The sequence below is a fragment of the Agelaius tricolor genome, unplaced genomic scaffold, assembly GCF_023055355.1.
Source record: "Agelaius tricolor isolate 1412-34295 unplaced genomic scaffold, bAgeTri1.0.p SCAF_151, whole genome shotgun sequence".
Taxonomy (NCBI): domain Eukaryota; kingdom Metazoa; phylum Chordata; class Aves; order Passeriformes; family Icteridae; genus Agelaius; species Agelaius tricolor.
In genome coordinates, this window is record NW_027269411.1 from 43,724 (window position 1) to 71,326 (window position 27,603).

Sequence of the window (27,603 nt, forward strand, 5' to 3'; positions counted from 1 at the left end):
CCACTCCTGGCCCCGATTTTGGGACCCCCCGGAGCTCCGGGACCCCCCCGGGATTTTGGGAGGTGAGCGGGGACCCCTCCCCCACCCCAGGGCGGGCGGTGACGTCATCGGGTTGGGGACCCCTCCCCCTTTCTCGGGACCCCCCCCCAAAAAAAACCTCCCGGGATGGCCCCAAAATTCGGGATTTTCCCCCCAAAAAATCCCTAAAATCCAAAAAAAATTATTTTGAATATTCCTTAAAAAACCAAAAAAAATTTCTTCAAAATTGCCCAAAATTCCGGGATTTTCCCCCCAAAAACCCCCCTAAAATCCCCCAAAAACTTATTTTTAAAAACTCCTAAAAAACCCCCAAAAAAACTTCCTTAAAATTGCCCAAAATTCCGGGATTTTCCCCCCAAAAATCCCTAAAATCCAAAAAAATTATTTTAAAAATTCCTTAAAAAACAAAAAAAAATTTTCCTCAAAATTGCCCAAAATTCCGGGATTTTCCCCCCAAAACCCCCCCTAAAATCCCCCCCAAATTATTTTAAAAAATTCCTAAAAAACCCAAAAAAAAACCTTCCTTAAAATTGCCCAAAATTCCGGGATTTCCCCCCCAAAAAAATCCCTAAAATCCCCCAAAAAATTATTTTAAAATTTCCTAAAAAAACCCCCCAAAAATTCCTTAAATTTGCCCAGAATTCCGGGATTTCCCCCCCCCAAAAATCCCTAAAATCCCCCAAAAACTTATTTTTAAAAACTCCTAAAAAACCCCCAAAAAACTTCCTTAAAATTGCCCAAAATTCGCGGATTTCCCCCCAAAAACCCCCTTGGGAAACCCCCATAATTGCGGGGACCCCTAAAATTCCAGGATTTCCCTCAAAAATTCCTTAAAACACCCAAAAATCTCCTTAAAAACCCCCAAAAAACTCCTGAAAAAAACCCCCAAAAACTCCTTAAAATCCCCCCAAAAATTCCTTAAAAAACAAAAAAAACTCCTTAAAAACCCCAAAAAATCTCCTCAAAATTCCCCAAAATTCGGGGATTTCCCCCCAAAACCCCCTCGGGACCCCCTCAAAATTCCGGGGACCCCAAAAATTCCCAGAAACCCCAAAAATTCCTGGATTTCCCCCCCCAAAAAAACTCCTTAAAACCCATAAGAATCTCCTTTAAAAAACCCCAAAAATTCCTTAAAAACTCCTCAAAAATCCCCAAAATTCCAGGATTTCCCCCCAAAACCCCCTCAGGACCCCCCCATAATTCCGGAACCCCAAAAATTCCCAGAAACCCCAAAAATTCCTGAATTTTTCCCCCAAAAATCTCCTTTAAAAACCCCCAAAAAACTCCTGAAAAACCCCAAAAATTCCTTAAAATCTCCTTAAAATCGCCCAAAATTCGGGGATTTCCCCCCAAAACCCCTCGGGACCCCCCTCAAAATTCCGGGGACCCCCAAAATTCCAGAACCCCAAACATTCCCAGAAACCCCAAAAATCCCTGGATTTTCCCACAAAAATCACCTTAAAAAAACCCAAAAATTCCTTCAAAACTCCTCAAAATTCCCCAAAATTCGGGGATTTCCCCCCAAAACCCCCTCGGGACCCCCTCATAATTCCGGGGACCCCAAAAATTCCCAGAAACCCCAAAAATCCCTGGATTTCCCCCCCCAAAAAAACTCCTTAAAACCCATAAAAATCTCCTTAAAAAAAACCCAAAAAATTCCTTAAAAACTCCTCAAAATCGCCCAAAATTCGGGGATTTCCCCCCAAAACCCCCTCGGGCCCCCCCCCCCCTCAATCCCCGCCCCTCCCCCCCTCCCTGCGCCGCCCCTCCCCCCCCCCCGGGGGTGTCACACTGGGTCCCTTTGTCCCTTTTTTGTCCCTTTTTTTGTCCCTTTTTTTGTCCCTTTTTTGTCATTTTTTGTCCTTTTTTTTGTCTTTTTTTGTCATTTTTTTGTCCCTTTTTTTATCATTTTTTGTCCCTTTTTTTGTCCCTTTTTTTGTCATTTTTTTGTCCCATTTTTGCCCATTTTTTGTCATTTTTTGTCCCATTTTTGTCATTTTTTGTCCCATTTTTGTCGCGTTTTTTTTTTTGGTCGCGTTTCGCTCGCGGCTCGCGCGGAATTCGCGCGTGGGGGGGGGGGGGGCGGTGGGGGGAGGGGCCGCACTGGTTTGTACTGGGGCGGGGGAGGGGCCGCACTGGTTTGTACTGGTCCGTACTGGGGGGGGGGGAGGGGGCCGCACTGGTTTGTACTGGTCCGTACTGGGGGGGGGGGAGGGGCCGCACTGGTTTGTACTGGTCCGTACTGGGGGGGGGGGGGGAGGGGCCGCACTGGTTTGTACTGGTCCGTACTGGGAGCGGAGCCCGCGCCCGGCCCCTGGCACCGCCTGGGACCGCGGGGACAATGGGGACAATGGGGGACAGTGACAGAGATGGGCGGGGGGGGGCACTGGGGGCACTGGGGGCACTGGGAGGGACTGGGAGGGACTGGGAGGGACTGGGAGGGACTGGGAGAGACTGGGACAGGACTGGGGACACTGGGACTGGGAGCACTGGGAGCACTGGGAAGGTACTGGGGGACACTGGGGACACTGGGAGGGACTGGGAGGGACTGGGAGCACTGGGGACAGGGACATCGAGAGGTACTGGGAGCACTGGGAGGGACTGGGGGGGACTGGGGACACTGGGACAGGGCTGGGGACACTGGGACAGCGACATCAACAGGTACTGGGAGCACTGGGAAGGACTGGGGACAGTTGGGGACAATGGGGGACAGTGACAGCGATGACCGGGGGGGACACTGGGGGCACTGGGAGGGACTGGGAGGGACTGGGGACAGGGCTGGGGACACTGGGACTGGGAGCACTGGGAGGTACTGGGAGCACTGGGAAGGTACTGGGGGACAATGGGGACACTGGGGGACAGTGACAGCGGGAATTGGGAGGGACTGGGGGACACTGGGAGGGACTGGGAGGGACTGGGAGCACTGGGGACAGTTGGGGACAGGGACATCGAGAGGTACTGGGAGCACTGGGAGGGACTGGGAAGGTACTGGGAGGGAAGGGGGACAGTTGGGGACACTGGGACTGGGAGCACTGGGAGCACTGGGGACAGGGACATCGACAGGTACTGGGAGCACTGGGGGACACTGGGGGACACTGGGGGACACTGGGGACAATGGGGGACAATGGGGGACAGTGACACCGATGGGGCGGGGGGGACACTGGGGGCACTGGGAGGGACTGGGAGGGACTGGGAGAGACTGGGACAGGGCTGGGGACACTGGGACAGGGACATCGAGAGGTACTGGGAGCACTGGGAGCACTGGGAAGGTACTGGGGGACACTGGGGGACAGTGACACCGGGAATTGGGAGGGACTGGGGGGGACTGGGAGGGACTGGGGGACACTGGGGGACACGGATTGGGGATACTGGGAGCACTGGGAGAAGGACATTGAGGGGTACTGGGAGCACTGGGGGGGACTGGGACAGGGCTGGGGACACTGGGGACACTGGGACAGGGACATCGAGAGGTACTGGGAGCACTGGGAGGGACTGGGGGACACTGGGGACAATGGGGACAATGGGGGACAGTGACAGCGACGGGCGGGGGGGGGACACTGGGGGGACTGGGAGGGACTGGGAGGGACTGGGGGGGACTGGGACTGGGCTGGGGACACTGGGACTGGGACATGGAGAGGTACTGGGAGCACTGGGAGGGACTGGGGGACAATGGGGACACTGGGGACAATGGGGGACAGTGACAGCGACGGGCGGGGGGGGGACACTGGGGGCACTGGGAGGGACTGGGGGGGACTGGGAGGGACTGGGACAGGACTGGGGACACTGGGACTGGGAGCACTGGGAGGACATCGAGAGGTACTGGGAGCACTGGGAAGGTACCGGGGGGGACTGGGAGGGACTGGGAGGGACTGGGAGAGACTGGGGGACACTGGGGACACTGGGGTGACTGGGAGGGACTGGGAGCGACTGGGAAGGTACTGGGGACAGTTGGGGACACTGGGATTGGGGATACTGGGAGCACTGGGAGAAGGACATTGAAAGGTACTGGGAGCACTGGGGGACACTGGGGACAATGGGGGACAGTGACAGCGACGGGCAGGGGGGACACTGGGGGCACTGGGAGGGACTGGGAGGGACTGGGGACAGGGCTGGGGACACTGGGACTGGGAGCACTGGGAGGTACTGGGAGCACTGGGAAGGTACTGGGGGACACTGGAGGGAACTGGGAGGGACTGGGAGCACTGGGGACAGTTGGGGACAGGGACATCGAGAGGTACTGGGAGCACTGGGAGGGACTGGGAAGGTACTGGGAGGGAAGGGGGACAGTTGGGGACACTGGGACTGGGAGCACTGGGAGCACTGGGGACAGGGACATCGACAGGTACTGGGAGCACTGGGGGACACTGGGGGACACTGGGGGACACTGGGGACAATGGGGGACAATGGGGGACAGTGACACCGATGGGGCGGGGGGGACACTGGGGGCACTGGGAGGGACTGGGAGGGACTGGGAGAGACTGGGACAGGGCTGGGGACACTGGGACAGGGACATCGAGAGGTACTGGGAGCACTGGGAGCACTGGGAAGGTACTGGGGGACACTGGGGGACAGTGACACCGGGAATTGGGAGGGACTGGGGGGGACTGGGAGGGACTGGGGGACACTGGGGGACACGGATTGGGGATACTGGGAGCACTGGGAGAAGGACATTGAGGGGTACTGGGAGCACTGGGGGGGACTGGGACAGGGCTGGGGACACTGGGGACACTGGGACAGGGACATCGAGAGGTACTGGGAGCACTGGGAGGGACTGGGGGACACTGGGGACAATGGGGGACAGTGACAGAGATGGGCGGGGGGGGACACTGGGGGCACTGGGAGGGACTGGGAGGGATTGGGAGGGACTGGGAGGGACTGGGAGAGACTGGGACAGGACTGGGGACACTGGGACTGGGAGCACTGGGAGCACTGGGAAGGTACTGGGGGACACTGGGGACACTGGGAGGGACTGGGAGGGACTGGGAGCACTGGGGACAGGGACATCGAGAGGTACTGGGAGCACTGGGAGGGACTGGGGGGGACTGGGGACACTGGGACAGGGCTGGGGACACTGGGACAGCGACATCAACAGGTACTGGGAGCACTGGGAAGGACTGGGGACAGTTGGGGACAATGGGGGACAGTGACAGCGATGACCGGGGGGGACACTGGGGGCACTGGGAGGGACTGGGAGGGACTGGGGGACAACTGGGGACACTGGGACTGGGAATACTGGGAGCACTGGGAGAAGGACATTGAAAGGTACTGGGAGCACTGGGGGGGACTGGGGGACACTGGGGACACTGGGGACAATGGGGGACAGTGACACCAATGGGGCGGGGGGGACACTGGGGGGACTGGGAGGGACTGGGAGGGACTGGGAGGGACTGGGAGGGACTGGGGACACTGGGACAGGGCTGGGGACACTGGGACAGTGACATCGACAGGTACTGGGAGCACTGGGAGCACTGGGGGACACTGGGGACAATGGGGGGACAGTGACAGCGACGGGGCGGGGGGGACACTGGGGGGACTGGGAGGGACTTGGGGGGGACTTGGGGGGGGACTGGGAGCACTGGGGACAGTTGGGGACACTGGGACAGGACTGGGGACACTGGGGGACACTGGGAGTGGGACACTGGAGGGAACTGGGAGCACTGGGGAGGGACTGGGAGCACTGGGGGACAGTTGGGGACAATGGGGGACAGTGACACCGACGGGAACTGGGAGGGACTGGGAGGGACTGGGGGGACACAGGGAGGGGACTGGGAACACTGGTGGCACTGGTTTATACTGGTTTATGCTGCTTTGTACTGGTGTGTACTGGTTTATACTGGTTTAGACTCGTTCGTATTGGTCCATACTGGTTTATACTGGTCCATACTGGTTTATTCTGGTCCATACTGGTTTATAAACCATATATAAACCATACTGGTTTATATACCAGTATAAACCAGTACAAACCAATATAAACCAGTCCGTACTGGTTTATACTGGTCCGTACTGGTCCATACTGGTTTATACTGGTCCGTACTGGTCCATACTGGTCTGTACTGGTTCATACTGGTCTATACTGGTCCGTACTGGTCCATACTGGTTTATACTGGTTTGTACTGGTTTATACTGGTCCATACTGTTTATACTGGTCTGTACTGGTCCATACTGGTTTATACCAGTCCGTACTGGTCCGTACTGGTTTATACCAGTCTGTACTGGTTTATATTGGTTTATAACTGGTCCGTACTGGTCCATACTGGTCCGTACTGGTCCATACTGGTCCGTACTGGTTTATACCGGTCTGTACTGGTTTATACTGGTTTATACTGGTCCATACTGGTCCATACTGGGCTGACCCCGCTGTCCCCCCCTGTCCCCAGAGCCACCATGAGCCGCCCCCCCCCTGCTGCTGCTGCTGCTGCTGCCGCCAGGTACTGGGAGCTACTGGTTTATACTGGTTTATACTGGTTTGGGCTTTTCCTTACTGGTTTATACTGGTTTATACTGGTTTGGGCTTTTCCTTACTGGTTTATACTGGTTTGGGGGCTTGGGGTTACTGGGAGGGGATTTGAGGTTACTGGTCCATACTGGTTTGGGGTTTCTTTACTGGTTTGTACTGGTTTGGGGTTTCCTTACTGGTTTGGACTGGTTTGGGTTTACTGGGAGGGACTGGAGGGGGGTTTAGGGTTACTGGTTTGTACTGGTTTGTACTGGTTTGTACAGGTTTGGAGTTGGGGTTACTGGTTCATACTGGTTTATACTGGTTTATACTGGTTCATGATGGTTCATACTGGTCTATACTGGTTTGTACTGGTTTGTACTGGTTTATACTGGTTCATACTGGTTTATACTGGTTTATACTGGTTTGGGGGTTTATACTGGTTCATACTGGTTTGTACTGGTTCATACTGGTTCATATCGGTTCATACTGGTCTATACTGGTTCATACTGGTTTATACTGGTTTGGAGCCGCCCGGATGCCACCAAGGAGCTGCGGCCCCCAAATCCCCGGAGCCGGCCCCAAACACCCCAAAATCGCCACTTTTGGGGCCTTTTCCCCACATTTTTTCCCCACATTTTTTCCCCAATTCCCAGGAGTCTCTGGAACCTCCTGGAGCCACTTTTGAACCCCCAAAATCCCCAAAAATCCCCCCAAATCCGCCCAAAATCCTCCCCAAAATCCCCCAAAACCCCCCCAAAATCCCACCCAAAATCCCCCCAAAATCCCCCCTAAAATCTCCCCAAAATCCTCCCCAAAATCCCACCCAAAATCCCCCCTAAAATCTCCCCAAAATCCCACCCAAAATCCCCCCTAAATCCCCCCAAAATGCTCCAAAACTTCTGGGTTTTGGCACATCCCGACCCCAAACCCCCCTGAATCCACCCCAAATCCCATTTTTCACATTTTTCCCCCATTTTTCCCCAAAATCCCAGAAATCTGAGGACCATCCTGAGCCCTCCTAGAATTCCTAAACCCCCTAAACCCTCCCGAAATTTCCCCCAAATCTCCCAAAAAACGTCCCCAAAACTCCCAGGTTTTGGCACATCCCGACCCCAAATCCCCACCATTTCACCCCAAACCCACGATATTTCAATTTTTCCCCTTTTTTCCCATTTTTTCCCCAAAATCCCAGGAATCTGAAGACCATCCTGACCCCCTTTAGGATCCCTGAACCCCCTAAATGTCCCTAAATACCCCCAAAACTCCATTTTTTCACCACACGCACCCCCCAAACCCCCAGCATTTCACCCCAAATTCCGGGTCTTTTTTCATTTTCCCCCATTTTCCCCAATTCCCAGGATTCTCTGGAACCTCCTGGAGCCACTTTTGAACCCCAAAAATCCTCCCCAAAATCCTCCCCAAATCCTCCCATTTCCAGCCACACACTGACCCCAAACCCCCCCAAATCCACCCCAAACCCCCAGCATTTCACCCCGAATCCCAATTTTCCCATTTTTTTCCATTTCCCCAGAAACCTGAGGACCCTCCTGACCCTCTCCAGGACCCCCCCTAATCCCCCCCAAAATCCATTTTTCACCACATACACCCCCAAACATCCATCATTTCACCCCAAACCCCCAGTATTTTTCCCCCTAATAAATTTTTTCCCATTTTTTCCCAATTTTCCCCCATTTCCCCAGGAATCCTGTGCGCCTCCTGGGCCGCGTGGATGCCTCCGGCGGTCACGGGGCTCTCGGGCTCCTGCGCCTCCATCCCGGGGCCGTTTCTCGTACCCCGAGGAGCTGCGGCCCCACAGCCCCAGAGCCGGCCCCAAACACCCCAAAACCGACACTTTTGGGGCCATTTTCACACATTTTTTCCCATATTTTTCCCACATTTTTTCCCCAATTCCCAAGATTCTCTGGAACCTCCTGGAGCCACTTTTGAACCCCCAAAAATCCTCCCCAAATCCTCCCCAAACCCTCCCATTTCCAGCCACACACTGACCCCAAACCCCCACGAATCGATCCCAAACCTCCATCATTTCACCCCAAATCCCATTTTTTCCCCATTTTCCCCCATTTTTTCCTATATTTTCCCAAACCCCAGCAATCTGAGGACCCTCCTGACCCCCTCCAGGACCCCCTTAAACTGCCCCCAAAACCCCCACAAAACTCCATTTTTCCACCACACACACCCCCGAAACCTCCATCATTTCACCCCAAATCCCAATTTTTTCACTTTCTCTCCCATTTTTCCCATTTTCTCCCATTGTTTTTTTCATTTTCCCAGAAACATGAGGACCATCCCGACCCCTCCAGGACCCATAAAAATCCCCCCAAAACCCCCCCAAAACTCCATTTTCTCACCACATACACCCCCCAAACCTCCATCATTTCACCCCAAACCCCCAGTATTTTTCCCCCTAATAAATTTTTTCCCATTTTTTCCCATTTTTCCCCCATTTCCCCAGGAATCCTGTGCGCCTCCTGGGCCGCGTGGATGCCCCCGGCGGTCACGGGGCTCTCGGGCTCCTGCGCCTCCATCCCGGGCAAATCCTCCCCAAAATCCTCCCCAAAATCCTCCCCAAAATCCTCCCCAAAATCTTCCCCAAATCCTCCCCAAAATCCTCCCCAAAATCCTCCCCAAAATCCTCCCCAAAATCTTCCCCAAATCCTCCCCAAAATCCCCCAAAATCTTCCCCAAATCCTCCCATTTCCAGCCACACACTGACCCTAAACCCCCCCAAATCCACCCCAAACCCCCAGCATTTCACCCCAAATCCCAATTTTCCCATTTTTTTCCATTTCCCCAGAAACCTGAGGACCCTCCTGACCCTCTCCAGGACCCCCCCTAATCCCCCCCAAAATCCATTTTTCACCACATACACCCCCAAACCCCCAGAATTTCACCCCAAATCCCATTTTTTTCACTTTCTCTCCCATTTTCCCCATTTCCCAGGAATCCTGGGCGCCTCCTGGTCGCGGGGCTCTCGGGCTCCTGCGCCTCCATCCCGGGCAAATCCTCCCCAAATCCTCCCCAAAATCCTCCCCAAAATCCTCCCCAAATCCACCCCAAATCCTCAGCATTTCACCCCAAATCCCATTTTTCCCATTTTCTTCCCATTTCCTCCCATTATTTTTCCATTTCCCCAGAAGCCTGAGGACCCTCCTGACCTTATCCAGGACCCCCCAAACCCTTCCAAAAGCCCCCCAAAACTCCATTTTCTCACCACATACACCCCCCAAACCCCCACGAATCGACCCCAAACCCCCAGCATTTCACCCCAAATCCCATTTTTTTCCTATATTTTCTATATTTTCCCAAACCCCAGCAATCTCAAGACCATCCCTAGGACTCTTCAACCCCTGCAAAACCCCGTCAAAACCCTCCCCAAACACCCCCAAAACTCCATTTTTTCACCACACACACCCCCCAAATCCCCGATATTTCAACTTTTCCCTAATACATATATTTTTTTTCCCCATTTTTTCCCATTTTTCCCCATTTCCCCAGGAATCCTGTGCGCCTCCTGGGCCGCGTGGATGCCCCCGGCGGTCGCGGGGCTCTCGGGCTCCTGCGCCTCCATCCCGGGCAAATCCTCCCCAAAATCCTCCCCAAAATCCTCCCCAAATCCTCCCCAAAATCCTCCCCATAAACCTCCCCAAAATCCTCCCCAAAATCCTCCCCAAATCCTCCCATTTCCAGCCACACACTGACCCCAAACCCCCCTGAACCGATCCCAAATCCCCAGAATTTCACCCCAAATCCCATTTTTCCCCATTTCCCAGGAATCCTGGGCGCCTCCTGGGCCGCGTGGATGCCGCCGGCGGTCGCGGGGCTCTCGGGCTCCTGCGCCTCCATCCCGGGCAAATCCTCCCCAAAATCCTCCCATTTCCAGCCACACACTGACCCCAAACCCCCACGAATCGATCCCAAACCTCCAGCATTTCACCCCAAATCCCATTTTTTTCCCCCCAAATCCCAATTTTTCCCATTTTCCCCCATTCCCCAGGAATCCTGGGCGCCTCCTGGGCCGCGTGGATGCCCCCGGCGGTCGCGGGGCTCTCGGGCTCCTGCGCCTCCATCCCGGGCAAATCCTCCCCAAAATCCTCCCATTTCCAGCCACACACTGACCCCAAACCCCCCCAAATCAATCCCAAACCCCCAGAATTTCACCCCAAATCCCATTTTTTTCACTTTCTCTCCCATTTTCCCCATTTCCCCAGGAATCCTGTGCGCCTCCTGGGCCGCGTGGATGCCCCCGGCTGTCGCGGGGCTCTCGGGCTCCTGCGCCTCCATCCCGTGCCGTTTCTCGTACCCCGAGGAGCTGCGGCCCAGCTCCGTGCAGGGCCTTTGGTACTTCGGGAGCCCCTACCCCAAGAATTACCCGCCCGTGGTGGCGCGGTCGCGGCCCGGCGCCGTCCACGAGAGCTTCGCGGGCCGGGCGCGGCTCGTGGGGGACCCGGGGCTCCGGGACTGTTCCCTGGAGCTGGGGCCGCCCCTCAGCGCCGAGCTCGGCGGCCGCTACTACTTCAGAGGGGACCTGGGCGGCTACAACCAGTTCAGCTTCAGCGAGCACGCCGCGCTCCAGGTGCTCGGTGAGTGAAGTTTGGGGGGGTTTGGGGATTTTTGGGGGGTTTGGGGATTTTTGGGGATTTTTTGGGATTTTTTTGAGGGGTTTTGGGGGGGGTTTGGGGGTGTTTGAGGATTTTTTGGGGGTTTTTTTGAGGGGTTTGAGGGGGTTTGCGGTGAGTTTTTAGGGGTTTTTCGGAGGGTTTTTGGGCGATTTTTTGGGGTTTTTTGGGCAATTTTTTGAGGGGTTTTGGGGGTGTTTGAGGATTTTTTGGGCAATTTTTTGAGGATTTTTTGGGCAATTTTTTGAGGGGTTTTGGGGGTGTTTGAGGATTTTTTGGGCAATTTTTTGAGGGGTTTGGGGGGGGTTTGGGGGTGTTTGCGGTGAGTTTTAGGGGTTTTTTGGGGTTTTTTGGGGGTTTTTTGGGCAATTTTTGGAGGAGTTTTTTGGGGATTTTTTGGGCAATTTTTTGAGGGGTTTTGGGGGAGTTTGCGGTGAGTTTTAGGGGGTTTTTTGGAGGGGGTTTGGGGGTGTTTGAGGATTTTTTTGGGGTTTTTTGGAGGGGTTTTGGGGGGTTTTTGGAGATTTTTTGGGGTTTTTTGGGCAATTTTTTGAGGGGTTTTGGGGGTGTTTGCGGTGAGTTTTAGAGGTTTTTGGGGGTTTTTTGGAGGGGGTTTGGGGGGTTTTGGGGATTTTTGGGCAATTTTTTGAGGGGTTTTGGGGCTGTTTGGGGGGGGTTTGGGGGTGTTTGAGGATTTTTTGGGGATTTTTTTGAGGGGTTTGAGGGGGTTTGCAGTGAGTTTTTAGGGGTTTTTCGGGGGGTTTTTGGGCGATTTTTTGGGGTTTTTTGGGCAATTTTTTGAGGGGTTTTGGGGGTGTTTGAGGATTTTTTGGGCAATTTTTTGAGGATTTTTTGGGCAATTTTTTGAGGGGTTTTGGGGGTGTTTGAGGATTTTTTGGGCAATTTTTTGAGGGGTTTGGGGGGGGTTGGGGGTGTTTGCGGTGAGTTTTAGGGGTTTTTGGGGGTTTTTTGGGGGTTTTTTGGGCAATTTTTGGAGGAGTTTTTTGGGGATTTTTTGGGCAATTTTTTGAGGGGTTTTGGGGGAGTTTGCGGTGAGTTTTAGGGGGTTTTTTGGAGGGGGTTTGGGGGTGTTTGAGGATTTTTTTGGGGTTTTTTGGAGGGGTTTTGGGGGGGGGTTTTGGAGATTTTTTTGGGGTTTTTTTGAGGGGGTTTGGGGTGTTTGCGGTGAGTTTTTAGGGTTTTTGGGGTTTTTTTGGGGATTTTTCGGGGATTTTTTGAAATTTTTCGGAGGGGAGTTTTGGGGCGTTTTGGATTTTTTGGGCAATTTTTAAAAAATTTTTGGGATTTTTTTTGAGAGTGTTTGCAGTGAAATTTTAGGGGTTTTTGGGGATTTTTTGAGGAGGTTTGGGGTTTTTTTGGGGGGAGTTTTGGGTTTTTGAGGGATTTTTGGGCGATTTTTTGGGCAATTTTTTGAGGGGTTTTGGGGGGGGTTTGGGGGTGTTTGTGGTGAGGTTTTTGGGGTTTTTTTGGGGATTTTTTGGGATTTTTTGGAGTTTTTTGGAGGGGTTTTGGGGTTTTTTTTTGGGATTTTGGAGGGGGGGGTTTGGGGAGTTTTGGGTTTTTGAGGGGTTTTTAGGCGATTTTTTGGGAGTTTTTTTGGGGTTTTTGGGGTTTTTTTGAGGGGGTTTTGGGGATTTTTTTGAGGGGTTTTGGGGGTGTTTGCAGTGAAATTTTAGGGGTTTTTCGGGATATTTTGGAGGGGGTTTGGGGGATTTTTTGGGGTTTTTTTGGGATTTTTTGGGGTTTTTTGGAGGGGGTTTGGGGGGGTTTTTGGGCGATTTTTGCAGATTTTTTTGGGGTTTTTTGGGATTTTTTTGGGATTTTTTGGGGTTTTTTGGAGGGGGTTTGGGGGGGTTTTGGGCGATTTTTTGCAGATTTTTTGGGGTTTTTTTTGGGGTGTTTTGGGTTTTTGAGGGGATTTTTTTGGGGATTTTTTGAGGGGGTTTGGGGGGGTTTTTGGGGATTTTTGCAGATTTTTTGGGGTTTTTTTTGGGATTTTTTTGGGATTTTTTGGGTTTTTTTGGAGGGGGTTTGGGGGGGTTTTTGGGGATTTTTTGGGGATTTTTTTGGGGATTTTTTGAGGCGGTTTGGGGGTGTTTGCGGTGAGGTTTTAGGGCTTTTGGGGCTATTTTTTTTTTTATTTTTTGGGGGGTTTTTTTTGAGATTTTTGAAGGGGGTTTGGGGGTTTTTTGCAGATTTTTTGGAGGATTTTTCTTGGTTTTCAGGGGATTTGGAGTGAGTGGTTTTTATACCATTTCTAACCCCATTTTTTACCATTTTTCCCCATTTTTTCCCTCTCATTTCCAGACGAGCCCGTTCTGGAGGTGCCCTCGGAGGTGGTGCCCAGGGGGGTTTTTTGGGGACATTTTAACCCCATTTTTTGGGTTAAATCCGCCCGGAATTGGGATTTTTACCATTCCCAACCCCATTTTTACCATTTTTTCCCGTTTCTCACCCGTTTTTCCCCGTTCTTTCCCAGACGAGCCCGTTCTGGAGGTGCCCTCGGAGGTGGTGGCCGGGGGGGTTTTGGGGATATTTTAACCCCATTTTTTCCCGTTTTTCCCCATTTTTACCCCATTTTTTCCCTCTCATTCCCAGACGAGCCCGTTCTGGAGGTGCCCTCGGAGGTGGTGGCGGGCGCCCTGGCCGAGCTGCGGTGCCGCGTGCCCGACTCGTGCCCGCGGCAGCGGCCGCGCCTGCGCTGGGAAGGGGCCCAGGAGCTCCCGGAAGCCTCGGAGCGCGAGTGGCGCGAGGACGGCGCCGGCGCCGCTTCCGTCGTGTCCCGGCTGCGCTTCCGGCCCCGGCGCGAGGACGGGGGGCGGAGCCTGGGCTGCCACGTGACCCTGCCCAACTCCAGCCTGGCCTTCAGCGCCGGCCTGGCCCTCGACGTGCAGTGTGAGCGCCTGGGGGCGAAAAATGGGGAAAAACGGTGAAAATGGGGAAAATTGGGGATTTTGGGCACACCTGGGCACACCTGGGGGGGAAAACTGAGGGAAAATCGGTGAAAATTTGAGGAAAATCGGGGAGAATTTGGGGAAAATCGGGGGAAATTGGGGATTTTGGGCACACCTGGGGGGGGAAATTTGGGGAAAAACGTCGGAAATTTGAGGAAAATTTGTGAAAATTTGGGGAAAATTGGGGGAAATTGGGGATTTTGGGCACACCTGGGCACACCTGGGTGGGGAAAATAGCGAAAATTGGGGGAAAATCGGTAAAAATTTGGGGGAAATTGGTGAAAATTGGGGATGTTGGGCACACCTGGGCTGCCAGGTGACCCTGCCCAACTCCAGCCTGGCCTTCAGCGCCGGCCTGGCCCTCGACGTGCAGTGTGAGCGCCTGAGGGGGAAATTGGGGAAAATGGGGAAAATTTGAGGGAAATCGGGGAGAATTTGAGGGAAAATTGGGGAAAATTTGGGGAAAACAAGTGAAAATTTGGGGAAAATCGGTGAAAATTTGGGGAAAAACGGCGAAAATTTGAGGAAAATCGGGGGAAATTGGGCCCTCGACGGGCAGTGTGAGCACCTGGGGGGGAAAATGGGGAAAAACGGGGAAAATTGGGGATTTTGGGCACACCTGGGCACACCTGGGGGGGGGGCAATGGGAGAAAATAGCGAAAATTGGGGGAAAATTGGGGGAAAATTGGGGAAAATTGGGGATTCTGGGCACACCTGGGCTGCCAGGTGACCCTGCCCAACTCCAGCCTGGCCTTCAGCGCCAGCCTGGCCCTCGACGTGCAGTGTGAGCACCTGAGGGGGAAAAATGGGGAAAATTTGGGGAAAAACGGTGAAATTTTGAGGGAAATCGGGGAAATTTTGAGGGAAATCGGTAAAAATTTGGGGAAAATCGGTGAAAATTTGGGGAAAAACGGCGAAAATTTGAGGAAAATCGGGGGAAATTGGGCCCTCGACGGGCAGTGTGAGCACCTGGGGGGGAAAAATGGGGAAAAATGGGGAAAAACGGGGAAAATTGGGGATTTTGGGCACACCTGGGCACACCTGGTGGGGGGCAATGGGAGAAAATAGCGAAAATTGGGGGAAAATTGGGGGAAATTGGGGATTCTGGGCACACCTGGGCTGCCAGGTGACCCTGCCCAACTCCAGCCTGGCCTTCAGCGCCGGCCTGGCCCTCGACGTGCAGTGTGAGCACCTGGGGGCGAAAAATGGGGCAAAAATGGGGAAAATTTGGGGGAAATCGGTGAAAATTGGGGATTTTGGGCACACCTGGGCACACCTGGGGGGGAAAACTGAGGGAAAATCGGTGAAAATTTGGGGAAAATCGGTGAAAATTTGAGGAAAATCGGGGGAAATTGGGCCCTCGACGTGCAGTGTGAGCACCTGGGGTGGGGGAAAATGGGGGGAATTGGGACAAAAATGGGAAAAACGGTGAAAATTGGGGATTTTGGGCACACCTGGGCACACCTGGGGGGGAAAACTTGGGGGGAAATCGGTGAAAATTTGAGGACATTCAGTGAAAATTGGGGACTTTGGGCACACCTGGGCACACCTGGGGGGGAAAATTGGGGAAAAATCAGTGAAAATTTGAGGAAAATCGGGGAAAATTTGGGGAAAATCAGTGAAAATTTGGGGAAAATTGGTGAAAATTTGGGGAAAATTGGGGAAAATTTGGGATTTTGGGCACACTTGGGCACACCTGGATGGGGTAGGAACACACCTGGGCAGGTCTTGGGCAACTTTTTGGGGATTTTGGGCAGTTTTTGGGGGTTCCTAACTCACCTGTCCAGGTGTTTTTGGGGGTTCCTAACTCACCTGTCCAGGTGTTTTTGGGGGTTCCTAACTCACCTGTCCAGGTGCATTCCATGGTCCTAACTCACCTGGGCAGATTTTGGGCAGTTTTTTGGGGATTTTGTGCCATTTTTTGGGGGTTCCTAACTCACCTGTCCAGGTGTATTTGGGGGTTCCTAACTCACCTGTCCAGGTGCATTCCAGGTGTATTTGGGTTCCTAACGGACCTGTCCAGGTGTATTTGGGTTCCTAACGCACCTGGGCAGGTTCTGGACAGGTTTTGGGCAGTTTTTTGGGGATTTTGTGCCCTTTTTTGGGGGTTCCTAACTCACCTGTCCAGGTGCATTCCAGGTGTATTCCGGTTCCTAACTCACCTGTCCAGGTGTTTTTGGGGGTTCCTAACTCACCTGGCCAGGTGCATTCCAGGTGTATTTGGGTTCCTAACTCACCTGTCCAGGTGTATTTGGGTTCCTAACTCACCTGGACAGATTTTGGACAGATTTTGGGGGATTTTGGGCAGTTTTTTGGGGTTCCTAACTCACCTGTCCAGGTGCATTTGGGGGTTCCTAACTCACCTGTCCAGGTGCATTTGGGGGTTCCTAACTCACCTGTCCAGGTGTATTCCATGTTCCTAACACACCTGGACAGGTTCTGGGCAGTTTTTTTGGGATTTTGGGCAGTTTTTTGGGGTTCCTAACTCACCTGTCCAGGTGCATTCCAGGTGTATTTGGGTTCCTAACTCACCTGTCCAGGTGTATTTGGGGGTTCCTAACTCACCTGGACAGATTTTGGACAGATTTTGGGGGATTTTGGGCAGTTTTTTGGGGTTCCTAACTCACCTGTCCAGGTGCATTTGGGGGTTCCTAACTCACCTGTCCAGGTGCATTCCATGTTCCTAACACACCTGGACAGGTTCTGGGCAGTTTTTTTGGGATTTTGTGCCATTTTTGGGGGTTCCTAACTCACCTGGGCAGGTTCTGGGCAGTTTTTGGGGGATTTTGGGCCGTTTTTTGGGGGTTCCTAACTCACCTGTCCAGGTGTTTTTGGGGTTCCTAACTCACCTGTCCCCCCCTTGCAGACGAGCCCCAGGTGCTGGAGGTCTCGGGTCCCTCCGAGGCCCTCGAGGGCTCCCAGGTGCTCCTGGGCTGTTCCGCCGAGGGCCGCCCCCCCCCGCTGCTCACCTGGTTCCGGGGGCCGCAGGTGCTGCGGGAGGAGCCGGGGGCGGAGGCGCTGCCCCTGCACCTGGCCCAGGTGAGCCCCCAGGACAGCGGCACCTACACCTGCGTGGCCGAGAACCGGCACGGGCGCCACAACCGGAGCCTGGAGCTGCACGTGGCCTGTGAGTGATGGCACACCTGGGGACACACCTGGGGACACCTGGGGACACCTGGGGACACACCTGGGGGGGATAGGAACACACCTGGGGGGGATAGGGACACACCTGGGCACACCTGGGCACACCTGTGTGGCCGAGAACCGGCACAGGCGCCGCAACCGGAGCCTGGAGCTGCACGTGGCCTGTGAGTGATGGCACACCTGGGCACACCTGGGGGCACACCTGGGGGGGATAGGGACACACCTGGGGGGGATAGGGACACACCTGGGGGGGATAGGGACACACCTGGGCACACCTGGGAGGGATAGGAACACACCTGGGCACACCTGGGGGGGATAGGGGCACACCTGGGCACACCTGGGGGCACCTGGGGGGGATAGGGACACACCTGGGCACACCTGGGGGGGATAGGGGCACACCTGGGCACACCTGCGTGGCCGAGAACCGGCACGGCCACCACAACTGGAGCCTGGAGCTGCACATGGCCTGTGAGTGATGGCACACCTGGGGACACACCTGGGGACACACCTGGGGGGGATAGGGGCACACCTGGGCACACCTGGGAGGGATAGGAACACACCTGGGCACACCTGGGGACACCTGGGGGGGATAGGAACACACCTGGGCACACCTGGGGGTACCTGGGGACACACCTGGGGACACCTGCGGGGGGATAGGGACACACCTGGGCACACCTGGGCACACCTGGGGGCACCTGGGGGGCATAGAGACACACCTGGGCACACCTGAGAGGGATAGGAACACACCTGGGTGGGATAGGAGCACACCTGGGCACACCTGGGGGCACCTGGGGGGATAGGGGCACACCTGAGAGGGATAAGGACACACCTGGGGCCAGCTGGGGCCACCTGGGAGCAGCTGAGACACACCTGAGACACACCTGAGACACACATGTGCAGCCTCACCTGTCCCACCTGTATCTCACCTATATCTCACCTATATCTCACCTGTCCCTATCTCTTCTGTCCCTAGCTCACCTGTCTCTCACCTGTATCCCATTTCTCTCACCTGTCTCTCACCTGTGTCTCATTTCTCTCACCTGTCTCTCATTTCTCTCACCTGTCCATATCCCACGGATGCTCCCTGTCCCCCTGTGCTGAACGGCACCCTGTGGGTGCTGGCAGGTGAGCAGGTGCGCCTCACCTGCTCTGGGTCCCATTTCTCATTTCTCTCACCTGTCTCTCACCTGTCTCTCACCTGTTTCTCACCTGTATCTTGTTGCAGTTCAGTAGCTCACCTGTATGTCACCTGTCCCACCTGTATCTCCTCTCTCACCTGTCTCTCACCCATATCTCACCCATATCTCACCTGTCCCTATCTCACCTGTCTCTCATTTCTCTCACCTGTATCTCCCCTATCAATGTCTCACCTGTCTCTCACCTGTCTGTTCCCCACAGACGCTCCCCGTCCCCCTGTGCTCAATGGCACCCTGTGGGTGCTGGCCAGGGACCAGGTGCGCCTCACCTGCTCTGGGTCTCACCTGTGTCTCATTTCTCTCATTTCTCTCACCTGCCTCTCACCTGTAGATGCCCCTCGCCCACCTGTCCTGAACAGGACGCTCTGGGTGCTGGCCGGTGACCAGGTGCGCCTCACCTGCTCTGGGTCCCATTTTTCTCACCTGTATCCCACCTGTCTCTCACCTGTCTCTCACCTGTCTCTCACCTGTCTCTCACCTGCAGACGTCCCTTGCCCACCTGTGCTCAATGGCACCCTATGGGTGCTGGCCTGGGACCAGGTGCGCCTCACCTGCTCTGGGTCCCATTTCTCCCATTTCTCTCACCTGTCCATGTCTCACCTGTCTCTCATTTCTCCCATTTCTCTCACCTGTCTCTCACCTGTCTCTCACCTGCAGATGCCCCTCACCCCCCAGTGCTCAATGGCACCCTGTGGGTGCTGGCAGGTGAGCAGGTGCGCCTCACCTGCTCTGGGTCCCATTTCTCTCACCTGTCTCTCACCTGCAGACGCCCCTTGCCCACCTGTCCTGAACGGCACCCTATGGGTGCTGGCCGGTGACCAGGTGCGCCTCACCTGCTCTGGGTCTCACCTGGGTCCCATTTCTCTCATTTCTCTCACCTGTCTCTCACCTGTCCCTATCTCACCTGTATCTCATTTCTCTCATTTGTCTCTCACCTGTCTCTCACCTGCAGACGCCCCACGCCCACCTGTGCTCAATGGCACCCTGTGGGTGCTGGCAGGTGACCAGGTGCGCCTCACCTGCTCTGGGTCTCACCTGTGTCTCATTTCTCTCACCTGTCTCTCACCTGTCTCTCACCTGTCCATATCCCACGGATGCTCCCCGTCCCCCTGTGCTGAACAGCACCCTGTGGGTGCTGGCCGGTGACCAGGTGCGCCTCACCTGCTCTGGGTCCCATTTCTCTCACCTGTATCCCATTTCTCTCACCTGTCTCTCACCTGTCCCTATCTCACCTGTCCCCTATAGATGCCCCACGCCCACCTGTGCTCAATGGCACCCTATGGGTGCTGGCAGGTGACCAGGTGCGCCTCACCTGCTCTGGGTCCCATTTCTCTCACCTGTCTCTCACCTGTAGATGCCCCACATCCCCCTGTCCTGAACAGCACCCTATGGGTGCTGGCTGGTGAGCAGGTGCGCCTCACCTGCTCTGGGTCTCATTTCTCTCACCTGTGTCTCACCTGTCTTTCACCTGTGTCTCATTTCTCTTGTTTCTCTCGTTTCTCTCACCTGTCCCTATCTCACCTGTCCCTATCTCACCTGTCTGTCCCCCACAGACGCCCCAGGCCCCCCTGACCTGAATGGGACGCTATGGGTGCTGGCCGGTGACCAGGTGCGCCTCACCTGCTCTGGGTCTCATTTCTCTCATTTCTCTCACCTGTATCCCATTTCTCTCACCTGTCTCTCCCCTGTCTCTCACCTGTCTCTCCCCTGTCTCTCACCTGTCTCTCCCCTGTCTCTCACCTGCAGACGCCCCACCCCCACCTGTCCTGAACGGGACCCTCTGGGTGCTGGCAGGTGAGCAGGTGCACCTCACTGCTCTGGGTCTCACCTGTGTCCCATTTCTCTCATTTCTCTCATTTCTCTCACCTGTATCTCACCTGTCCATGTCCCACAGATGCCCCTCGCCCACCTGTGCTCAATGGCACCCTCTGGGTGCTGGCCAGGGACCAGGTGCGCCTCACCTGCTCTGGGTCCCATTTCTCTCATTTCTCTCACCTGTATCTCACCTGTCCCTATCTCACAGACGCCCCTCGCCCCCCTGTGCTCAACGGCACCCTATGGGTGCTGGCCGGTGAGCAGGTGCGCCTCACCTGCTCTGGGTCTCACCTGTGTCCCATTTCTCTCACCTGTCTGTCCCCCATAGATGCCCCACGCCCACCTGTGCTCAATGGCACCCTATGGGTGCTGGCCAGGGACCAGGTGCGCCTCACCTGCTCTGGGTCCCATTTCTCTCACCTGTCCATGTTTCACAGACGCCCCACGCCCACCTGTGCTCAATGGCACCCTGTGGGTGCTGGCAGGTGAGCAGGTGTGCCTCACCTGCTCTGGGTCTCATTTCTCTCACCTGTATCTCATTTCTCTCACCTGTCTCTCACCTACAGACGTCCCTCACCCACCTGTGCTCAATGGCACCCTATGGGTGCTGGCAGGTGACCAGGTGCGCCTCACCTGCTCTGGGTCACATTTCTCTCACCTGTGTCTCATTTCTCTCATTTGTCTCTCACCTGTCTCTCACCTGTCTGTCCCCCATAGATGCCCCACGCCCACCTGTGCTCAACGGCACGCTCTGGGTGCTGGCCGGTGAGCAGGTGCGCCTCACCTGCTCTGGGTCACATTTCTCTCACCTGTATCTCACCTGTCCATGTTTCACAGACGCCCCACGCCCACCTGTGCTCAATGGCACCCTGTGGGTGCTGGCAGGTGACCAGGTGCGCCTCACCTGCTCTGGGTCTCATTTCTCTCATTTCTCTCACCTGTCTGTCCCCCATAGATGCCCCACGCCCACCTGTGCTCAATGGCACCCTGTGGGTGCTGGCCGGTGACCAGGTGCGCCTCACCTGCTCTGGGTCCCATTTCTCTCACCTGTATCCCACCTGTCTCTCACCTGTCTCTCACCTGTCCCTGTCTCACCTGTCCCCTATAGATGCCCCACGCCCACCTGTGCTCAATGGCACGCTGTGGGTGCTGGCCGGTGAGCAGGTGCGCCTCACCTGCTCTGGGTCCCATTTCTCTCACCTGTATCTCACCTGTCCATGTTTCACAGACGCCCCACGCCCACCTGTGCTCAATGGCACGCTGTGGGTGCTGGCAGGTGAGCAGGTGCGCCTCACCTGCTCGGCCCGCAGCCACCCCGCGCCCATCGTGACCCTGGCCCGCGGGCGCCGCGTGGTGGCCGCCGCCGTGTACGAGCGCCAGGTGAGCCTGGAGCTGCCCGCGGCCACGCCCGAGGACGGCGGCGAGTACCTGTGCAGGGCCGAGAACCAGCACGGCCACAGCAGCCTGGCCTTCAACGTCACCGTGGAGTGTGAGCGGGGTTTGGGGAGAAAAAACGCGATTTTGGGCAAAAAAAATGGGTTTGGGGTGAAAAATCAGGATTTTGGGCAAAAATGGGGAAATGCGGTGAGTACCTGTGCACGGCCAAGAACCAGCACGGCCACAGCAGCCTGGGCTTGAATGGAACCGTGGAGTGTGAGCGGCGTTTGGGGAGAAAAAACGTGATTTTGGGCAAAAAACCCCAGAAATTTGGGGAAAAATTGGATATGGGGCGAAAAAACGGGATTTTGGGCAAAAAACCCAGAGATTTGGATGTTGGGAGAATGGGGAAAATGGGGGAAAAAATGCGATTTTGGGAGGAGAAGCAGGATGGTGAGAGTGTGAGTTTTGGGGCGAAAAAACGTGATTTTGGGCAAAAAAAAAAGGGATTTTTGGATTTTGGGAGAAGGGGAAAAAAATGGGGGAAAAATGGGGAAAAATTGGGAAAATGGGGGGGAAAAAGGGGGGTAAAAAAAGAGATTTTGGGAGGAGAAGCAGGATGGTGAGAGTGTGAGTTTTGGGGGGAAAAAACGGGATTTTGGGCAAAAAAAAAGGATTTGGGGCAAAAACCCGGAAATTTGGATTTTGTGAGAATAGGAAAAATTGGGAAAAAATGGGGGAAATGGGGGTAAAAAAGAGATTTTGGGAGGAGAAGCAGTATGGTGAGAGTGTGAGTTTTGGGGTGAAAAAACGGGATTTTGGGCAAAAAAATGGGATTTTTGGGGAAAAATTGGGTTTGGGGCGAAAAAACGGGATTTTGGGCAAAAAAAAAGGATTTGGGGGGAAAAAATAGAATTTTTGGGGAGAAAAAATGGAATTGTAGGGGGAAAATAAAATGGAAATTTTTGGGGGGAAAAGCAGAATTTTTTTTTGGGAAAAAAAATTTTTTTTGGGGGAAAGAAAAAGGGGATTTTTTGGGGGAAAAAAATGGAATTTTGGGAAAAAATGGAAATTTTTTGGGGGGAAAAAAGGGATTTTTGGGGAGAAAAAAATTGAATTTTTTGGGGAAAAAATGGAATTTTAAGGGGAAAAAAATGGAAATTTTTTGGGGAAAAAAAAGGATTTTAGGCGCAAATAAATGGAATTTTTTGGGGGGGAGGAAAAGGAATTTTAGGGGCAAAAAATGGAATTTTTTTTGGGGAAAGAAAAAGGGATTTTAGGGGCAAAAAATGGAAATTTTGGGGGAAAAAAAAGGGGGTTTTTTGGGGGAAAAAAGGGATTTTAGGGGGAAAAAATGGAAATTTTAAGGGAAAAAAATGGAATTTTTCTTGCAAAAAAAGATGGGATTTTTAGAAGGAGAACGCAGATTTTTGGGGCAAAAAAGAACGGATTTTTTGGGGAGGAAAAAAATGGAATTTTAGTGGGGAGAAAAAATGGAAATTTTGGGGGAAAAAAAGGGATTTTAGGGGCAAAAAATAGAATTTTTGGGGGAAAATAGGGATTTTTAAGGAGAAAAAATGGAAATTTTTGGGAAAAATAAGGGATTTTTAAGGAGAAAAAATGGAAATTTTTGGGGAAAAAAAAGGGATTTTAGGGGCAAAAAATAGAATTTTTTGGGGAAAAAAAAAGGAATTTTTGAAGGGAAAAAAAAGGAATTTTTAGGGGGAAAAAAGGGGATTTTTTGGGGAGGGAAAAACGGGATTTTTAGAAGGAAAAATCAGATGTTTGGGGCAAAAAAGAACGGATTTTTTGGGGAGAAAAAATGGAAATTTTTGGGGAAAAAAAAAGGGATTTTAGGGGGAAAAAATGGAAACTTTGGGGGAAAAAAAGGGGAATTTTTGAGGGAATAAAAGGGATTTTTTGGGGGAAAAAAAGGGATTTTAGGGGCGAAAAATGGAAAGTTTTTGGAGGAAAAAAAAAGGGATTTTAGGGGCAAATAAATGGAAATTTTTGGGGGGAAAAATAGAATTTTTGGGGGGAAAAAATTTTTTTTTTTTTTTAAGAAAAGGGATTTTAGGGGCAAAAAATGGAATTTTTTTGGGGAAAAAAGAGGGATTTTTTGGGTAAAAAATGGAATTTTTTTGGGCAAAAAAAGGAATTTTTAGGGGGAAAAAAAAGGGGCTTTTTAGGAGGAGAACGCAGATTTTTGGGGCAAAAAAATGCAATTTTGGTAAAATTTTCTGTTTCCCCGCCCAGACCCGCCGGTGGTGCTGCCCGAGTCGCGCTGCGCCCCCGTGGGGGAAAAGGGGAAAAATGGGGAAAATGTGGGGAAATGGGGATTTTATGAAAAATGGGGAGAAAAAAGAAAAATGAGAGGGAAAAAAAAGGGATTTTGGGGAGAAAAGGGGGAGTTTTTTGGGAAAAAATGGAATTTTAGGGGGAAAAAAAAGGAAATTTTTTTGGGGAAAGAAAGGGATTTTAGGGGCAAATAAATGGAAATTTTGGGGGAAGAAAAAAAGGATTTTAAGGGCAAAAAATTGAAAATTTTTGGAGAAAAAAAAAGGCAATTTTTAGAAGGAGAATGCAGATTTTTGGGGCAAAAAAGAAGGGATTTTTGGGGGGAAAAAGGAGAATTTTTTTGGGGAAAAATAGAATTTTGGGGGGGAAAAGAAAGGGATTTTTTGGCGAAAAAAAAGGGAGTTTTAGAAGGAAAAACCAGATTTTTGGAGCAAAAAAGAAGGGATTTTTGGGCAAAAAATGGAAATTTTTGGGGAAAAAAAGGGGATTTTTGGGGAGAAAAAATGGAATTTTGAGGGGAAAAAATAGTCATTTTGGGAGAAAAAAAGGGGATTTTAGAAGGAAAAACCCCTATTTTTGGGGCAAAAAGATGCAATTTTGGTAAAAAGTTGAATTTCCCCTCCCAGACCCGCCGGTGGTGCTGCCCGAGTCGCGCTGCGCCCCCGTGGGCGAGGGCCTGGCCAGGTGCGTCTGCGCCGCCGCCGCCGTCCCCGCGCCCAGCGTGGCCTTCGAGCTGCCCTGGCTGAACCTGAGCGTGGCCGAGGGGCACCGAGACTTCGCCCTCACCTGGAGCGCGCCCGGCGCCGTCAGCGCCGCCCTCACCCTGCGCGGGGCCCTGGAGCCGCGGCTCGCCGTGCTCTGTGCCGCCAGGAACGGGCATGGAGCGGCCAGGGTGCAGCTCAGGTTCCACCATCCGGGTGAGGATTGGGGAAAAACGGGGAAAAATGGCAAAAACTGGGAGAAAATTGGTGAAAATTTGGGGTTTTGGGCCCAGCTGGGCCTAGTTGGGCCTGGCCCCTGTGCGTGGCCCTGGAGCCGCGGCTCGCCGTGCTCTGTGCCGCCAGGAACGGGCATGGAGCGGCCAGGGTGCAGCTCAGGTTCCACCATCCAGGTGAGGGAGAGAAAAATTGGGAGAAAATCGGTGAAAATTGGGGAAAAAACGGTGAAAATTGGGGATTTGGGCCCAGCTGGGCCTAGTTGGGCCCGGCCCCTGAGCAAGGCCCTGGAGCCGCGGCTCGCCGTGCTCTGCGCCGCCCGGAACGGGCATGGAGCGGCCAGGGTGCAGCTCAGGTTCCACCATCCGGGTGAGAATTGGGGAAAAACGGGGGAAATTGGGGAAAAAACGGTGAAATTTGGGGTATTTGGGACAGCTGGGCCTAGCTGGGCCCAGCCCCTGCGCGGGGCCCTGGAGCCGCGGTCGCCGTGCTCTGCGCCGCCAGGAACGGGCACGGAGCGGCCAGGGTGCAGCTCAGGTTCCACCATCCGGGTGAGGATTGGGGGAAAACGGGGAAAAACTGTGAAAATTGGGGAAAAAGTGGCGAAAACTGGGAGAAAATTGGTGAAAATTTGGGGTTTTGGGACACCTGGGCCTAGCTGGGCCCGGCCCCTGCGCGGGGCCCTGGAGCCGCAGCTTGCCGTGCTCTGCGCCGCCAGGAATGGGCATGGAGTGGCCAGGGTGCAGCTCAGGTTCCATCATCCGGGTGAGGATTGGGGAGAATTGGGGAAAAAACGGCGAAAATTGGGGAAAAAAACGGCGAAAATTGGGGAAAAAACGGTGAAAATTGGGGATTTGGGCCCAGCTGGGCCAAGTTGGGCCCGGCCCCTGCACGGGGCCCTGGAGCCGCGGTCGCCGTGCTCTGCGCCGCCCGGAACAGGCACGGGGCCGCCAGGGTGCAGCTCAGGTTCCACCATCCGGGTGAGAATTGGGGGAAAAACGGGGAAAATTGGGGAAAAAACGGTGAAAATTGGGGAAAAAACGGTGAAAATTTGGGGATTTGGGCCCTGCTGGGCCTAGTTGGGCCCTGCCCCTGCGCGGGGCCCTGGAGCCGCGGCTCGCCGTGCTCTGCGCCGCCCGGAACGGGCATGGAGCGGCCAGGGTGCAGCTCAGGTTCCACCATCCGGGTGAGGATTGGGGAAAAAACGGGGAAAAATGGCAAAAACTGGGAGAAAATCGGTGAAAATTTGGGGATTTGGGACACCTGGGCCTAGCTGGGCCCGGCCCCTGCGCGGGGCCCTGGAGCCGCGGCTCGCCGTGCTCTGCGCTGCCAGGAACGGGCACGGAGCGGCCAGGGTGCAGCTCAGGTTCCACCATCCGGGTGAGAATTGGGGAAAAAATGGGGAAAAACGGTGAAAATTGGGGAAAAAAATGGCGAAAATTTGAAGAAAATCGGTGAAAATTGGGGGAAAATCAGCGAAAATTTGGGGACAGCTGGGCACACCTGAGGTAGGGAAATTGGTGAAAATTTGCAGAAAATTTGGTGAAAATTGGGGAAAATTTGAGGAAAATTGGGAGAAAATCACTGAAAATTTGGGGAAAATTGAGGAAAATTTGGGTAAAATTGGGAGGAAAAAATGGTGAAAATTGGGGGAAAATCGATGAAAATTTGGGGAAAATTGAGGAAAATTTGGAGGAAAAATTGGGAGGAAAAAATGGTGAAAATTGGGGGAAAATCGATGAAAATTTGGAGAAAATTGGGAGGAAAAAATGGTGAAAATTGGGGGAAAAACGGTGAAAATTTGGGGTTTTGGGCCCAGCTGGGCCTAGTTGGGCCCGGCCCCTGCGCGGGGCCCTGGAGCCGCGGCTCGCCGTGCTCTGCGCCGCCAGGAACGGGCATGGAGCGGCCAGGGTGCAGCTCAGGTTCCACCATCCAGGTGAGAGAGAGAAAAATTGGGAGAAAATCGGTGAAAATTGGGGAAAAAACGGTGAAAATTTGGGGATTTGGGCCCAGTTGGGCCCAGCTGGGCCTGGCCCCTGAGCAAGGCCCTGGAGCCGTGGTCGCCGTGCTCTGCGCCGCCAGGAACGGGCACGGGGCCGCCAGGGTGCAGCTCAGGTTCCACCATCCGGGTGAGAATTGGGGAAAAATCAGTGAAAATTGGGGAAAAAACGGTGAAAATTGGGAGAAAAACGGTGAAAATTTGAAGAAAATCGGTGAAAATTGGGGGAAAATCAGCGAAAATTTGGGGACAGCTGGGCACACCTGAGGTGGGGAAATTGGTGAAAATTTGCAGAAAATCTGGGGAAAATTGGGGAAAATTTGGGGAAAATTGCGAGAAAATCGGTGAAAATTGGGGGGAAATCGGTGAAAATTTGGGGACACCTGGGCACACCTAGATGGGGAAAAATGGAAAGAACGGGGAAAATTGGGAGAAAAAACAGTGAAAATTGGCAGAAAAATTGGTGAAAATTGGGAGAAAATTGGGGAAAAAATCAGTGAAAATTTGGGTAAAATTGGGAGGAAAAAATGGTGAAAATTGGGGGAAAATCGATGAAAATTTGGAGAAAATTGGTAGGAAAAAATGGTGAAATTTTGGGGAAAATTTGGGGAAATTGGGAGAAAATCGGTGAAAATTGGGGGGAAATCGGTGAAAATTTGGGGACACCTGGGCACAGCTGGGCACAGCTAGATGGGGAAAAAACAGTGAAAATTGGGAGAAAATTGGGGAAAAATCAGTGAAAATTTGGG

At 53.5% G+C, this 27,603-nt stretch overlaps 2 protein-coding genes and 1 long non-coding RNA gene across 18 annotated transcripts in view; 2 read left to right on the top strand and 1 right to left on the bottom strand.

The window, feature by feature from the left end:
- On the top strand, positions 1–27,242 carry LOC139586900 (Schwann cell myelin protein-like). Of its 16 annotated transcripts, none has more exons than XR_011678055.1 (8): positions 1–62; positions 6,417–6,467; positions 10,708–11,079; positions 13,735–14,031; positions 16,957–17,217; positions 21,474–21,734; positions 24,547–26,777; positions 26,971–27,242. XR_011678055.1 is itself a non-coding variant. In XM_071420573.1 (8 exons), the coding sequence occupies exons 3-8, from the start codon at positions 10,737–10,739 to the stop codon at positions 25,932–25,934; spliced, it is 2,550 nt and encodes an 849-aa protein (XP_071276674.1). In that variant the 5' UTR covers positions 1–62; positions 6,417–6,467; positions 10,708–10,736; the 3' UTR covers positions 25,935–27,242. The 16 variants fall into 16 exon arrangements, 15 of the variants coding, with proteins under 15 accessions (XP_071276674.1, XP_071276676.1, XP_071276666.1 ...); XM_071420573.1 differs by adding an exon at positions 19,088–19,135 and having other exon boundaries at positions 21,522–21,734; positions 24,547–27,242; XM_071420575.1 differs by adding an exon at positions 19,197–19,244 and having other exon boundaries at positions 21,522–21,734; positions 24,547–27,242.
- Positions 17,487–18,576, bottom strand: LOC139586901 (uncharacterized). Its single transcript, XR_011678056.1, has 5 exons — positions 18,411–18,576; positions 18,064–18,212; positions 17,951–17,981; positions 17,764–17,845; positions 17,487–17,540 (listed from the first exon to the last, which is right to left on the bottom strand). It is a non-coding gene; the product is annotated as an uncharacterized lncRNA (long non-coding RNA).
- LOC139586905 (upstream stimulatory factor 2-like) overlaps positions 26,753–27,603 on the top strand; it is a 16,693-nt gene continuing 15,842 nt past the window's right edge. Inside the window, exon 1 of the mRNA XM_071420586.1 lies at positions 26,753–26,791. Coding sequence (XP_071276687.1) covers positions 26,753–26,791 — 39 coding nt within the window. The remainder of the gene's footprint in view (positions 26,792–27,603) is intronic.

Excerpts from the sequence above, each read along its gene's own strand:
- LOC139586900 (XM_071420573.1), top strand. The coding sequence starts at position 10,737 with ATGCCCCCGGCTGTCGCGGGGCTCTCGGGCTCCTGCGCCTCCATCCCG. Across the intron at positions 11,080-13,734 it reads CGCCGCGCTCCAGGTGCTCG|ACGAGCCCGTTCTGGAGGTG; the intron begins GTGAGTGAAGTT and ends TCTCATTCCCAG. Across the intron at positions 14,032-16,956 it reads CCTGGCCCTCGACGTGCAGT|ACGAGCCCCAGGTGCTGGAG; the intron begins GTGAGCGCCTGG and ends CCCCCCTTGCAG.